The sequence below is a fragment of the Meles meles genome, chromosome 6 (assembly GCF_922984935.1).
Source record: "Meles meles chromosome 6, mMelMel3.1 paternal haplotype, whole genome shotgun sequence".
Classification (NCBI taxonomy): Eukaryota; Metazoa; Chordata; class Mammalia; order Carnivora; family Mustelidae; genus Meles; species Meles meles.
In genome coordinates, this window is record NC_060071.1 from 55,239,466 (window position 1) to 55,255,076 (window position 15,611).

Below are 15,611 nucleotides of genomic sequence, written 5' to 3' on the forward strand. Positions count from 1 at the left end.
CTGTCATTTGGTCTTCTATATCACTAATTCTTTCTTCTGCCTCATTGATCCTAGCAGTGAGAGCCTCCATTTTTGATTGCACCTCATTAATAGCTTTTTTTGATTTCAACTTGGTTAGATTTTAGTTCTTTAATATCTCCAGAAAGGGCTTTAATATCTCCAGAGAGGGTTTCTGTAATATCTTCCATGCCTTTTTCGAGCCCGGCTAGAATGTTCAGAATCGTCATTCTGAACTCTTGATCTGACATATTACCCATGTCTGTGTTGATTAGGTCCCTAGCCTTCGGTACTGTCTCTTGTTCTTTTGTTTGTGGTGATTTTTTCTGCCTTGTCATTTTGTCCAGATAAGAGAATATGAAGGAGCAAATAAACTACTAAAAGGGTGGCAAAGACCCCGGAAAAATGCGCTGTAACCAAATCAGAAGAGACCCCAAATTGTGGGGGGGAGAAAGGGGATAAAAACAGCTTCTGAAAAAAAAAGGAAAAAAAAAAAGAAAGAAAAAAATTTAAAAAATAAAACAAATAAAAAATATAAAAAAGAAAGAAAAAATATATATATTTAGATGAACTAGTCAAAAAATGTTAAAAAAGAAAAGGGTAAAAGTTTAAAAAAAATTTAGCAGAAGAAGAAAAAAGAAAAAAGAAAAAAAATTGAAAAAAGAAAAAAAAATTGAAGTAGCCGCAAGACTAGAGAATCATGGGGAGAAAGCCATGAGTTCCGTGCTTTGCTTTCTCCTCCTCTGGAATTGCTCTGCTGTCTTAGGAATTGAATCTGCTTTCTCCTTCATAGATGAACTTCGTCCTGGCTGGATATTTTGTTGATCTTCTGGGGGAGGGGCCTCTTGTAGTGACTCTCAAGTGTCTTTGCCCGAGGCGGGATTGCACTGCCCTTACCGGCGGCCGGACTAAGTAATCGGCTCGGGTTCGCTTTTGGGAGCTTCTGTTCCCTGAACGCTTTCCGTAGAGTTCCGGAGGACGGGAATGAAAATGGTGGCCTCCCAGTCTCCAGCCCGGAGGAGCCGAGAGCCTGGGGCCCCACTCCTCAGTGCGCCCCCAGAGGACAGCACCCAATCACTCCCGTATCCCCAGCCTCTAGCCGCGCTCCGAGCTCACCCAGCCCGTGACCAGTTCAAGGTAACCCCGAGCTGAGAGTTTAGTCCTCGGCTCTGTCTCTCCAGCCGGCTTCTCCGTTCTAATACCTGCGAGCTCTCTGACACTCCGACACCCCCGATCCTTCTGTGACCCTGCGGGGCCTGGGGTTACGCTGGCCCCGTGTGGGCTTCACCCCGGTTTAGCCCCTGGAGCAATGTCCCTCAGTGGAACAGACTTTTAAAAGTCCTGGTTTTGTGCTCCGTTGCTCCGCCGCTGCCGGGAGCCGGCCCCTCCCCCCGCGGTCTATCTTCCCATCGTTTTGGATTCACTTCTCCGCCAGTCCTACCTTTCAGAAAGTGGTTGATTTTCTGTTTCTAGAGTTGCTGTTCTTCTTCTCTTCGCTCTCCCGTTGGATTTGTAGGTGTTTGCAATGTTTAGATAAGCTATCGAGCTGATCTCCTGCTACCTGATGTAGTCTCAGGCTGCTACTTCTCTGCCATCTTGACTCCTCCCCCTTATTTTAGGTCCTTTATAAATATATATTTTTGTCTGCTTCTGTCTCATTTTATTTTCCTCATACTTCTCTTCCACCCTCCCTTTTCATTTCTTCTCCTCCTGATCTTTCCAGCAAAATATAATCTCTCCTGATGTTCCATACATCATAATGTGTATATATGCATTATACATATAGATTGATAATACATATATGTTATATGTATATACATTTATAATATGCATGGTCTTCTATTTGAATTTTATGTTACATTTTAATTTTCTTTTATTGTCCTTCAAAATTGCAAGTAACTTACAGATAAGCACTTTGTCTTGTGCATTTTTTAATTATTTGTGTTTTTGCATGCAGTACTTAATTTGTTAAAAGGATTTATTTATTAATTCAAGACAGAGAGAGTGAGCCAGGGTGCGTGCATACACACAAGACTTGGAAGAGGGGCAGAGAGAGAGAAACCTCAAGCAGACTCCCCACAGATCAAGGAGCCCCACATCAGGTTGATCCCACAACCCATCAGATCATGCATGACCTGAGCCGAAACCAATAGTCAGATATATGCCCAACTGACTGAGCGACCTAGAAGCCCCATAGATACTCAATTTTCTTTAAATTTCTGAATTATATTTAATTGGAGAATAAGATAAAAACAAGACATATTCTGTTTGATCTAAATGATTTATAATTCTGCAATATTGTAGCCTTTTGCTACACTTATCTTTACAGTACTTAGAATGTGGTTTAAAACAATAAATGTTTCACAAAAAAAGTTAATAGTAGTGATTGGGACAGAATTGAAACTGTAGAGAGAATGAGTTACTTTATAAGAATAGTCCAATTAAAACACTCAGCAGTCTTGCCTGTGGATAAATTTTCATAGAAAATGACTTCATACCAGTTATAATGAGGTATTAAAATAACTCATGTATAAATATATCGGTAACATGATTTCTAGTAATGTGAATCCCTAGATAGAAATGACATTTACTAGTCTCTAAAATAAAAAGGCTTGTTAGCAATGGCACCAGTGGGACAAAATTACACATCAAGAAGAAATACATTTTCAGCTTTAGTTCCTTTTCAATAAAATATATAAAGCACAAGGAGTATTGCAAGCCGTATGAAAAGAACCTATTTCTCATATCACCATGATACCTCCAGGTATTCCTGTGGAACTTCTGAAATAAAACAGTGGACAAATTCCATCCTCTTTTAGTGAGTCTGTATGGTGACTGAGGAATGAGTCATGTAAGTTTTAATACTTCTGCCATTTCAAATAGGTCTCTGCAAATGAACTATTTTAATATAATTTTCTAATTATATCAAAATAAGACTGTATCTTCATGTTTGAGGTCCCTCTGAATGCTCTGAATGAGTTCATTTTTCTATTTTTTCCTTTTTTAAGATTTTATTTATTTGACAGAGAGATCACAAGTAGGCAGAGAGGCAGGCAGAGAGAGAGGGGGAAGCATGCTCCCTGCTGAGCAGAGAGCCTGATGTGGGGCTCTATCCCAGGACCCTGAGACCATAACCCGAGCAGAAGGCAGAGGCTTAACCCACTGAGCTACCCAGGCACCCTGAGTTCATTTTTCTGTATGGAAACTTCAGACACTCTTCAGTAGACTCAGCCACTGTTATCTCTCAGCTTACTTCCAGTTATATGGTACATAATGTAGCAACCCAGTTAATGGTCAATATATTTGCTTAAATTGGATTGCTCCTTTACACACATAGGCACATACATTTTTTTAGTTGTTGCATTGATTTCCATGCAAATAGTTATGCCGACATACTATTATTAGAATGCTTACCATACAATTTTTATGATGAAAATTTGACTTTGTCACTTGCTTGGTATATTATTTGACTTGAGATCTGCCAGTGTAAGGATAGGGCTATACACTTGAAAGGTTATTGTGTGCATTTTAGACTTTATATATACATATAACATATCAACTTTATTTGGTGAAGACTGCGTTTACATGTATAATCTGGTAGGATATACTTTATATTTCTATATACATTTATACATTTCATTATTTCAGTTATTTTAGTGGTTTTTTCATTACTGTAATTAAAAATTATTGATGAACAACTTAAAAACACTGTGTGTGCACACTCTGTGCCATTCTTAGTTTCGAGTGAACTATAGATATTATTTCAGGATCTATTCTTTTAGAGATCCTATGCTATTTATATACAGGCTTCAGAGACTCAGCTAGTGGAGTAAAGTATCCAAAATTTATTGCTCAGAAAGAATACGTACAAAGAAATCTCAATCTAACCTATGCATTAAGAGAAGTTTGAGAGCGCATCTTCTTGCTTATGCATTTTAGCTTGCCTCTTATTAAACCTTTTTTTTTCCCTTCAAGGATTTTTTTTTTGTCTGTTTCATTTCTTTTACCTTTAATTTACCTCATAATAACTTTGGGCAGAAGGTACATGCATTGTTTTTCCATAAGATTCCTATTAAGTTTATAGGGTGCAGAGTTTATGGAATTCCTCAACATTAAATAGTCAAGGCAGAGATTTGAAGTAAATTTTGGTCTGGTTGCTAGTTGTATAGCCTAAGCACTATGCATCTTTCTTAAAAATTATAGGACTAAGTGGTCCAGGAATTCTATTTATATGAAAATATTCTTATGGTCTTTACCATTTGTGAAATTTGTGAAATTTATAACAATAGTTTTTCTGGTGATTAAAGCTCTCCATTTAAAATGGATTAAGTAAATAGTGCTAGGCCTAGCTCCAGAGATTTTCAATATCTCTATTTTTACAATACTATTTCTTAACTACAAAACAGGAAGAATATGCTCATGATATTAAGACAAATGAATCAAATGGAGAGCTTTATCTTAGATCTTGGAGGGCCCATCAATGCTCAGCAAATTAGCAGAAATTGAGAAAGAAATAGAAGCAGTGTGAATATGTTCTCCCTCTTTTCATCTTCTTTCCCTCCCTCCCTTTCCTCCTTTTCTCTCTCAGTCTCTCTCTGTTCTTTCAGCCAATTCATGGTTTAAAGATGACAGAATGTGGGTTGGACTTTTTAAAGGATTTATCATGTCTCAATGTCCAAAAATATCCAGTTAATTGCTTATACTCAATTACCTCTGTGACTTAGTTTGTCTATAAATAAGGACAGAATGATAATATATTTAATCAGCTATTATTCTGCCTGCTAAAACTGTAATATGTTCATTCATTCATGCATATAATTATTCATATGAAAATTTTTAAAATGTTTATTAATTCAGGAACTATTTTTGTGGCCTTTTATAAACAAACAGGTCCTTTGTGAGACACAGGTGTTTTGTTTTGTTTTGTTTGTTTTTTTATTTGTTTATTTCAGTGTAACAGTGTTCATTTTTTTTGCACCACACCCAGTGCTCCATGCAATACATGCCCTCCCTATTACCCACCACCTGGTTCCTCAACATCCCACCCCCATGCCCATTCAAAACCCTCTGGTTGTTTTTCAGAGTCCATAGTCTCTCATGGTTCATCTCCCCTTCCAGTTTCCCTCAACTCCCTCTCCTCTCCATCTCCCCGTGTCCTCCATGTTCTTTGTTATGCTCCACAAATAAGTGAGACCATATGATACTTGACTATCTCTGCTTGACTTATTTCGCTCAGCATAATCTCTTCCAGTCCCGTCCATGTTGCTACAAAAGTTGGGTATTCATCCTTTCTGATGGAGGCATAATACTCCATTGTGTATATATACCACATCTTCCTTATCCATTTGTCTGTTGAAGGGCATCCTGGTTCTTTCCACAGTTTGGCGACCGTGGCCATTGCTGCTATAAACATTGGGGTACAGATGGCCCTTCTTTTCACTACATCTGTATCTTTGGGGTAAATACCCAGCAGTGCAAATGCAGGGTCATAGGGAAGCTCTATTTTTAATTTCTTGAGGAATCTCCACACTGTTCTCCAAAGTGGCTGCACTAACTTGCATTCCCACCAACAGTGTAAGAGGGTTCCCCTTTCTCCACATCCTCTCCAACACACGTTGTTTCCTGTCTTGCTAGTTTTGGCCATTCTAACTGGTGTCAGGTGGTATCTCAATGTAGTTTTAATTAGAATCTCCCTGATGGAGAGTGATGATGAACATTTTTTCATGTGTCTGATAGCCATTTGTATGTCTTCATTGGAAAAGTGTCTGTTCATATCTTCTGCCCATTTATTGACATGATTATCTGTTTTGTGTGTATTGAGTTTGAGTTCTTTATAGATCCTGGATATCAACCTTTGGTCTGTACTGTCATTTGCAAATATCTTATCCCATTCCGTGGGTTGCCTCTTTGTTTTGTTGACTGTTTCCTTTGCTGTGCAGAAGCTTTTGATCTTGATGAAGTCCCAAAAGTTCATTTTTGCTTTTGTTTCCTTGGCCTTTGGAGACATATCTTGAAAGAAGTTGCTGTGGCTGATATAGAAGAGGTTACTGCTTATGTTCTCCTCTAGGATTCTGATGGATTCCTGTCTCACATTGAGGTCTTTTATCCATTTTGAGTTTATCTTTGTGTATTGTGTAAGAGAATGGTCGAATTTCATTCTTCTACATATCGCTGTCCAGTTTTCCCAGCACCATTTATTGAAGAGACTGTCTTTTTTCCATTGTATATTTTTTCCTGTTTTGTCAAAGATTGTTTGACCATAGAGTTGAGGGTCCATATCTGGACTCTCCACTCTGTTCCACTGGTCTATGTGTCTGTTTTTATGCCAGTACCACGCTGTCTTGGTGATCACAGCTTTGTAGTAAAGCTTGAAATCGGGTAACGTGATGCCGCCAGTTTTTTTTTTTTCAACATTTCCTTAGCAATTCAGGGTCTCTTCTGATTCCATACAAATTTTAGGATTATTTTCTGAAGCTCTTTGAAAAATACTGGTGGAATTTTGATCGGAATGGCATTAAAAGTATAGATTGCTCTAGGCAGTATAGACATTTTAACAACGTTTAGTCTTCCAATCCAAGAGCATGGAACAGTCTTCCATCTTTTTGTGTCTTCTTCAATTTCTTTCATGAGTGTTCTGTAGTTCCTAGAGTACAGGTCCTTTACTTCTTTGGTTAGGTTTACTCCCAGGTATCTTATGGTTCTTGGTGCTGTAGTAAATGGAATCGATTCTCTAATTTCCCTTTCTGTATTTTCATTGTTAGTGTATAAGAAAGCCACTGATGTCTGTACATTGACTTTGTATCTTGCCACATTACTGAATTGCTGTATGAGTTCTAGTAGTTTGGGGGTGGAGTCTTTGGGCTTTTCCATATAAAGAATTATGTCATCTGCAAAGAGAGAGAGTTTGACTTCTTCCTTGCCAATTGGATATCTTTTATTTCTATTTGTTGTCTGATTGCTGTTGCTAGGACTTCTAATACTATGTTGAACAAGAGTGGTGAGAGTGGGCATCCTTGTCGTGTTCCTGATCTCAACGGGAAGGCTGCAAGCTTTTTCCCATTGAGGATGATATTTGCTGTGGGTCTTTCATAGATAGATTTTATGAAGTTCAGGAATGTTCCCTCTATCCCTATACTTTGAAGCATTTTAATCAGGAATGGATGCTGGATTTTGTCAAATGCTTTTTCTGCATCAATTGAGAGGACCATGTGGTTCTTCTCTCTTCTCTTATTGATTTGTTCTATCACATTGATTGACTTGCGAATGTTGAACCAACCTTGTAACCCAGGGATGAATCCCACCTGGTCATGATGGATAATCTTTTTAATGTGCTGTTGGATCCTGTTTGCTAGGATCTTGTTGAGAATCTTAGCATCCATATTCATCAGTGATATTGGTCTGAAATTCTCCTTTTTGGTGTGGTCTTTGCCTGGTTTGGGGATCAGGGTAATGCTGCCTTCATAAAAAGAGTCTGGAAGTTTTCCTTCTGCTTCAATTTTTTGGAACAGCTTCAGGAGAATTGGTGTTATTTCTTCTTTGAAAGTTTGGTAGAATTCCCCAGGGAATCCGTCAGGTCCTGGCTCTTGTTTTTTGGGAGGTTTTTGATCACTGCTTCAATCTCGTTACTAGATATCGGTCTATGCAGGTTGTCAATTTCTTCCTGGTTCAATTTTGGGAGTTTATAGTTTTCCAGGAATGCATCCATTTCATCTAGGTTGCTTAGCTTATTGGCATATAACTGTTGGTAATAATTTCTGATGATTGTTTATATTTCCTTGGTGTTAGTTGTGATCTCTCCCTTTTCATTCATAATTTTATTAATTTGGGCTTTCTCTCTTTTCTTTTGGATTAGTGTGGCCAATGGTTTATCGATCTTGTTGATTCTTTCAAAAAACCAGCTTCTAGTTTCATTGATACGTTCTACTGTATCTCTGGTTTCTACCTCATTGATCTCTGCTCTAATCTTGATTATTTCCCTTCTTATGTGTGGAGTTGGTTTGATTTGTTGTTGATTCTCCAGTTCTTTAAGGTGTAGAGACAGCTGGTGTATTCTGGATTTTTCAATTTTTTTGAGGGAGGCTTGGATGGCTATGTATTTCCCCCTTAGAACCGCCTTTGCTGTATCCCATAGGTTTTGGACCAAAGTGTGTGAGAAACAGGTTTAACTCTGAGGAGGAAAAAAGGCTGGATTCTTTTCCTTTTGGAGTTTACAACCATATTCAAACACTGGAGAGGTTATAATTCCAAATTCCTTATCTTAAAATAAATACTAGCTAAATGAGGAGTAAAACAAATTTTTATTAAAGTAATTTTTATTTTGAGCTGATGGATATTTGGTCCTTCCTGATGTCTGAGAGTTTCCTGTGATCAGCAGATCTCAGGGATTTTAATCGTTTTGTGGAAAGTCTTTGTAATAAGGCTTGGCTTATTTTAAGAGACTAAAGTTAGGGATAATATACTTTCAATTACAAGGAACTTTATTTACAAGTCTCCTTAGCTTGGTATTAGGAAAAATGACCAGCTAGATGAGACAGAAATTTCAAGGAATTCAGAGGCATGCTGAGAAACTCCATCCGTACCTTCCTTTAACTTTTAGTGATAGTTGTAACTTCTATGACAGAATTTAATTTTCTTCAGTATAAGGCTTTGATATCCATAGAAATGCCATCCTTCACAACTACCCGACCCAACACTGGCATTCCCTTTTGTCCAATAATAGGCAGCATTTGAAGATGAGATCTTTCAAACTTTAACTCTTTTTTTAAAAGATTTTATTTATTTATATGACAGAGAGATCACAAGTAGGCAGAGAGACAGGCAGAGAGAGAGAGGGAAGAAGGCTCCCCACTGAGCAGAGAGCCTGATGCAGGGCTCGATCCCAGGACCCTGAGATCATGACCTGAGCCGAAGGCAGAGACTTAACCCACTGAGCCACCCAGGTGCCCCCAAGCTTTAACTCTTAATCACTCACTGAATTTACTTCCGCCATAGTCATAAATGTTTAAAATTTTTGTTTAGCTACTGAATTAAACAATTAATATGCCTTTTGACAAATGTTAAATGCAATATATAACATTATATAAAAAGTTTATAACCAAGACATTAAGGGCAAAACTATTTGGGAAAAATTGTAGATCTTAGTTTATTCATGTATTTTAACTAATTTTTATTGAAAATTAAATAAAAATAAAATGAAAAGAGTGACCTAAAATATTTGTGGAATATTTATTAAAAAATGGCAATACCTTAACACAAAAAGTATCTTTATATATACATATTAGGAAGATGATGAGCTCAATAGTAAAATGGGCAAAATATGGATAGGCAATTGAAGAGTAAAAATGTACAAAGGACCAATTCATGAATAAGTGTCAATTCCACTAATGTTCATTAAATGCACTGAAACATCAGTAAGATACATTTTCCTGTGGCAATAAGTAAAAATAATAGTTGTAATACACCATCTTGTCAATAAAGGATGAGATGAAGAATAGTCTTTCTCATAGAACATTTTAGGTATATTAAGTTTTGGTATAATAAGTAAAAAAAAATTCTGAGTTCTAAAATTGTAATGATATATCCTAAATAGTTTTGCATAATCATAAAGTTTTAGTTAAATAAAAAACAAGGTTATTATATGTTAATAACAGGGAAAATTAAAAACTTCTAAAAAATAAAAATACCACAAGTACATTAAAAAACTGTTATAAAAGTACTATATTGACATGGGAAGTATTTATTATTAGTGGTAGGTTATAAAATGATATGCACTGTATATATCGGGATTTATATTGTTATTATCCCTGTGTGTTCTCATTAAAGATAATCTTATTCCATCTTGTTGCTAAATTTTCTAAATTAAAAATAGAAACTTGTAAATTAAAAAGAGCTTTGCTGTTTCTTCAGTTTAAAAAGATTATATGTGGGGCGCCTGGGTGGCTCAGTGGGTTAAGCCTCTGCCTTTGGCTCGGGTCATGATCTCGGGGTCCTGGGATCAAGCCCCACATCGGGCTCTCTGCTCAGCAGGGAGCCTGCTTCCCCGCCCCCCGCCCCACGCCTGCCTCTCTGTCTGCCTCTCTGCATACTTATGATCTCTGTCTGTCAAATAAATAAATAAAATCTTAAAAAAAAGATTATATGCTTATTGCAAGAAAGAAAACTCAGCAAAGAGCGAAATAAGTCAAGCAGAGAGAGTCAAGTATCATACGGTCTCACTTATTTGTGGAGCATAACAAATAACATGGAGGACATGGGGAGATGGAGAGGAGAGGGAGTTGAGGGAAACTGGAAGGGGAGATGAACCATGAGAGACTATGGACTCTGAAAAACAACCAGAGGGTTTTGAAGGGGCGGGGGGGTGGGAGCTTGAGGAACCAGGTGGTGGGTAATAGGGAGGGCACGTACTGCATGGAGCACTGGGTGTGATGCCAAAACAATGAACACTGTTATACGGTAAATAAACAAATAAAAAAAAAAGAAAACTCAGCAAATACATAAATGAATAAGGAATAAAACTACTACACTCTCTTATCCAGAGATAACCACTCTTAATAATTTACAGTAGGTCTTTATAAGCTTTTCTAGGTACATGACAGTAATGAAAGATCATATAGTTGATTTTAGCAAACGTGTTTCAGACCCCTATTGTACTTTTCCTTAATACCAGATAAAGTTACAGGTTTGGACACTCAAGAATATTATTTTGTTTACTACAAGTTTCATTAGGTTCCTCCACAAAGGAACATTATGAACTTGTATTCTTAAGATGTTGTTTAAAAAAAAGTCAAAAGGAGAGAGACCATGGAGTTGGTGAACAAAAGTATGTAGAGACAGGAACTGAAGACAATTATTTTACCACCTTGAACATTTTGCCCAAGGGGAGGAAGCTTCTTCCTGCCCTGCAAAGGCTTCTTGGCTTCTCTTCCAGAAATGGGAGTGCCACTTATAACAAGTTTACTGTGTACCTTTCATAAGATTGGATTTTAAGAAATTTCACTCCACAGAACGAGCCACCTACTTTTCTTAATTACTTGGATCTAAAATAGGGTGTACATACGCAACTAAGTAAGCTGCTTGATTTTGAGAAAAAATATTTAGAGTTCTCCACATTTACAAAATATCATTCTTTCTTAAATTTCAGTTATATTTTATAATGTATGTAATATATTAGTATAGTGATGTATGCATATAATTTGCAGGTAAATAAACATACCTGGTCATAACTATTGCTATTAGAGGAGTATAGTGAAAAACACAGGGACACCAACCTTTCTAAAGGTACGTGTTCTTATGTTGCAGTATTCAGGTATTCTTTTTTTCTTTTTTAAAAGATTTTATTTATTAATTTGACAGAGAGAGAGATCACAAGTAGGCAGAGAGGCAGGCAGAGAGAGGGGGGAAAGCAGGGTCCCAGCAGAGAGCCCGATGTGGGGCTCTGTCCCAGGACCCTGAGCTCATGACCTGAGCCAAAGCCAGAGGCTTTACCCACTGAGCCACCCAGGTGCCCCTCAGGTATTCTCTATTATGCATCCTACTTAGTTTCTGCAGAATTTTCTTTAATAAATAAATTTTTTAACACCTTAATTTTATTTTTTTTCCTGTTCCAAGATTCATTGTTTATGCACCACACCCAGTGCTCCGTGCAATATGTGCCCTCCTTAATACCCACCACCAGGCTCACCCACCCCCTCACTTCCCTCCCCTCCATCATCATTCCAACTTCATAAGTTATCAAAATAGAGCTATTTTTCTTTTTTTGTGGTTTATATATTTAATAGAAATTTTTAAAAATTTCCTTTCAGTGTTTCAGAATTCATTGTTTATACACCACACCCAGTGCTCCATGCAATATGTGCCCTCCCTAATATCCACAGCCAGGCTCACCCAACCTCCCACCCGAACCATGAGAGACTATGGACTCTGAGAAACAGAACAGAGCTCTTTTTCAAAGAAAAGAATCAAAGCCATTTTAAAATATTTATTTGAGAGAGAGACAAAAAGAGAGAGTGAGCATGAGTTAGGGGTATGGTGAGAGGGAGAGAGAGAATCTCAAGCAGACTCTGCTGAGCAGGGAGACTGAGACAGGGTTTAATCTTGTGACCCTGAGATCATGACGTGATCTGACATCAAGAGCCAGACACTTAATGGACGGAGCCACCCAGATAACCCAAGAATCAGAATCTCTTAAAAAGAATTTTTTTTTAGTTTCCTACAAACCACACAGGCATAATTAGCCTACAGAAGAAAATAAAAGCAGTTCTCTTTTAACTGATGTGAAACTAAAAATTTTATTTTTTGTATAGTAGGATCAACAAGTATTATTGAATACTATCTATGATAATGTACTGTAAAAAAAATCAAAGAATTAAAATGTAACTTCCTTCAGAATCATAAAATGTGTTTATATAAATTGAGAGAGAAAATATAGATTGATAATATCAGCAAATATGGTATCCTTTCCTGTATTTGATGCTGAGGATCACATACTAAATTCACAGAAATTCAGAGTCACTGGGTAGAAAAAAGCCATTACACATTTACAAAGAATCTAAATTAGGAACTAATTAAAAAGCTAAAAATATGATATCAATTATTAACTCAAATATTCACCCATTTACATGTAAACAGACACCATCAACATGCATGAAGTAGTTGTTCTCTTAAGTAGGATGAGTACATATTTAATAATTTATGTAGTATGTTAGTTTATACCTGAAAACATTTTCATCATTGAGAGAACAAAGGCATAGTACCTAACATCTACTCAACATCTCTTATGGGCCAGGTACTGTCCTAAGTAGTTCATCTATTATAGTTTTCTTCATCCTTACAATAATACTTTGAGGCATATACTATTATTTCTCCTAATTCACAGAGGCAAAAACTAAAGCATAGAGAGTTTAATTAACTTCCCCAAGGTCATATAACTAGGAATCATAAGAAATAGCATTTGAAACCTGTCAGTATGACTCAGACTGTAAGTTTCCCATTTATCAGGAATTTTACTAATTGATTTATTTACTTAATAAGTACATGTTTATTTTTTTAAAAATACGAACAGGAGAGAAAAACAGAAATAAGTTGATTTCTCCCTATAGGGAGTGATTTAAAATAAGTGATTTAAATAAAATAAGAGATTTAAAATAAGATGGAAGCTATGGAAGGGAGAAGACACTATTACCAGTATGCCTTTAGTCATGGAAGTGACATGTAAACTTGTGTTTTAAAATGTGACTATCAGGTTGGGATTCAGAGATGAAAGCCAAGATTAGAGAGTCATTATAAAATAAATGACTGCATATAACAATTATCTGTGTGCTTACGAGGATCTAAATAAATAAGTATGCTGAATGGAATCTGATAGCCCAGTCTTAGTTTTGCTCATTCACTGGCACAATATGATGATGTTTTCTCCATTTCACTTGACAGGAACATTTCTGATCCCATCTCAGAAGTTTGAAATCATGGACCAAGGAAATAAATCAGGAGTGACTGAATTTATATTGCACGGTCTTTCGGGTTCTCAAGAGCTACAACTTTTCTATTTTGTGTTTTTTACACTTTTCTATTTCTCCATTGTGCTGGGGAACCTCCTCATTGTGCTCACTGTCATCTCCGAACCTGCACTACACACACCCATGTACTTCCTACTTAGTAACCTCTCCTTCATTGATGTGTGTCTCTCCACCTTTGCAACACCCAAAATGATTATTGATTTCCTTATGGAGCACAAGACCATCTCTTTTGAGGGCTGCATGACCCAGATATTCTTTCTGCATGTCTTTGCTGGTGGTGAAATGATGCTCCTTGTGGCCATGGCATATGATAGATATGTCGCCATATGTCGACCCCTCTACTATGCGTCCATTATGAGTCTGCGCAAGTGCACAAGCCTTGTGGTGGGCTCCTGGCTCATTGGAGTTTTCCACTCAGTGAGTCAGTTAATCTTCACAGTAAACCTTCCGTTTTGTGGCCCCAATAAAGTGGACAGTTTTTTCTGTGATCTTCCCCTGGTTATTAAACTTGCCTGCACTAATACCTTTACTCTTGAGGTACTGATGCTTTCAGACAGTGGTCTAATGGCCATGAGCTCCTTTGTGCTTTTGCTGATCTCCTACACAGTCATCCTGGTTACCGTGCGGCGGCGTTCCTCAGCAGGCATGGCCAAGGCAAGGGCCACCCTGACTGCCCATATCACTGTGGTGACCCTCTTCTTTGCACCCTGCATCTTTATTTATGCCTGGCCGTTTAGCAGTCTCCCGGTGGATAAGGTTCTCTCCATATTTTATACTGTTTTCACCCCTCTTTTAAACCCCATGATCTACACCTTAAGAAACAAGGAGGTGATATCAGCAATGCAAAAGCTAAGGAGTCGACAAGTGTGTTTCTGAAAGTCTCCCAGCTATTCCTTGTGATAAATTACACCTATAATAAAAGCCAGGTTAGTGTACCTTACTCTGTCAACTACTGTTCTGCAATATCATAGCACCCATTTTCTTTCTCTTTCTAGCATTTTCTAATTGTAAACAATTTTAGATAAGAGAATTGGACTTCCTATTTTTTACTTATGAAATAATTTTTATTTCAGACTTAAATTATTTATAGTAAGTCTTTTAACTATAAAATGTGTCTGTCAAATCCATGCTTTTTCCAATCAACTTAATATAAAAATGTACGAAATATTAAAGTAATGTAAAATAATTAAAATCATCTTAAAGTTTCAGGATAGTGATTGATTTATGGTTATTCCCCAGTCATCATTTACCTGGTATCACCAATGAGAGGTAGGTATTATCATAAATTTTACCATGCTCTTATCATTTCTGGTTATATATCTCATTCTGTCTCTCTCTCTCTAGAAAGAGTTTATAAATGTATACAAATGTATACATTTGTAAATGTATACAAACACCGCACTGATATTCTTTGCTATTCAAACTACTGCCATCTGAACTAAGAAACTAAATAGATTAGGACTTTTTTTTTGTATGCATGGATGGTATTTTTGCAATGTGAACTCTCACAACAAAGTATCCAAACATAGGGACCAAAGAGCAAACAGATTATGTTGCAGAACTCATCATCCAAACTCAGAAACCAAGTTAGATTCATAAATTTACATTAACCATGCTACAAATATTAAAACTTGAGGCCACGGTGTTTTTCTGTATCAGTGTATTAAAGTTTAGAATTGACATTCAAAGTTCAGTGACTACACATAAAAATGGATATCCTTCCTATATAAGTAGACCGTTTTCATCAACACTGCCCTATATAGTCTCACCTATCTCTATATCATTCAAGCTCTTTAATCCATACAACCAACAAAACATAATTCAGAATACATTTTTCCAAAGCTCTCTAAAAACAGAGAATTATCTTGACTTTTTAAAGGAAGACTATATTATCATTCTTAAATTTAATATTTAATTCTTTTTTTTAAGATTTTATTTATTTATTTGACAGAGAGATCATAAATAGGCAGAGAGGCAGGCAGAGAGAGAGGAGGAAGCAGGCTACCTGTTGAGCAGAGAGCCCGATGCGGGGCTCGATCCCAGGACCTGAGATCATGACCTGAGCTGAAGGCAGAGGCTTAACCCACTGAGCCACCCAGG

The 15,611-nt window shown here is 37.0% G+C and overlaps 1 protein-coding gene across 1 annotated transcript; it reads left to right on the plus strand.

Annotated features, from left to right (window-relative positions):
* Positions 1-13,460: 13,460 nt before the first annotated feature.
* On the plus strand, positions 13,461-14,387 carry LOC123944334 (olfactory receptor 4K15-like). Its single transcript, XM_046009353.1, has one exon. The coding sequence runs from the start codon at positions 13,461-13,463 to the stop codon at positions 14,385-14,387; it is 927 nt and encodes a 308-aa protein (XP_045865309.1).
* Positions 14,388-15,611: the final 1,224 nt, after the last annotated feature.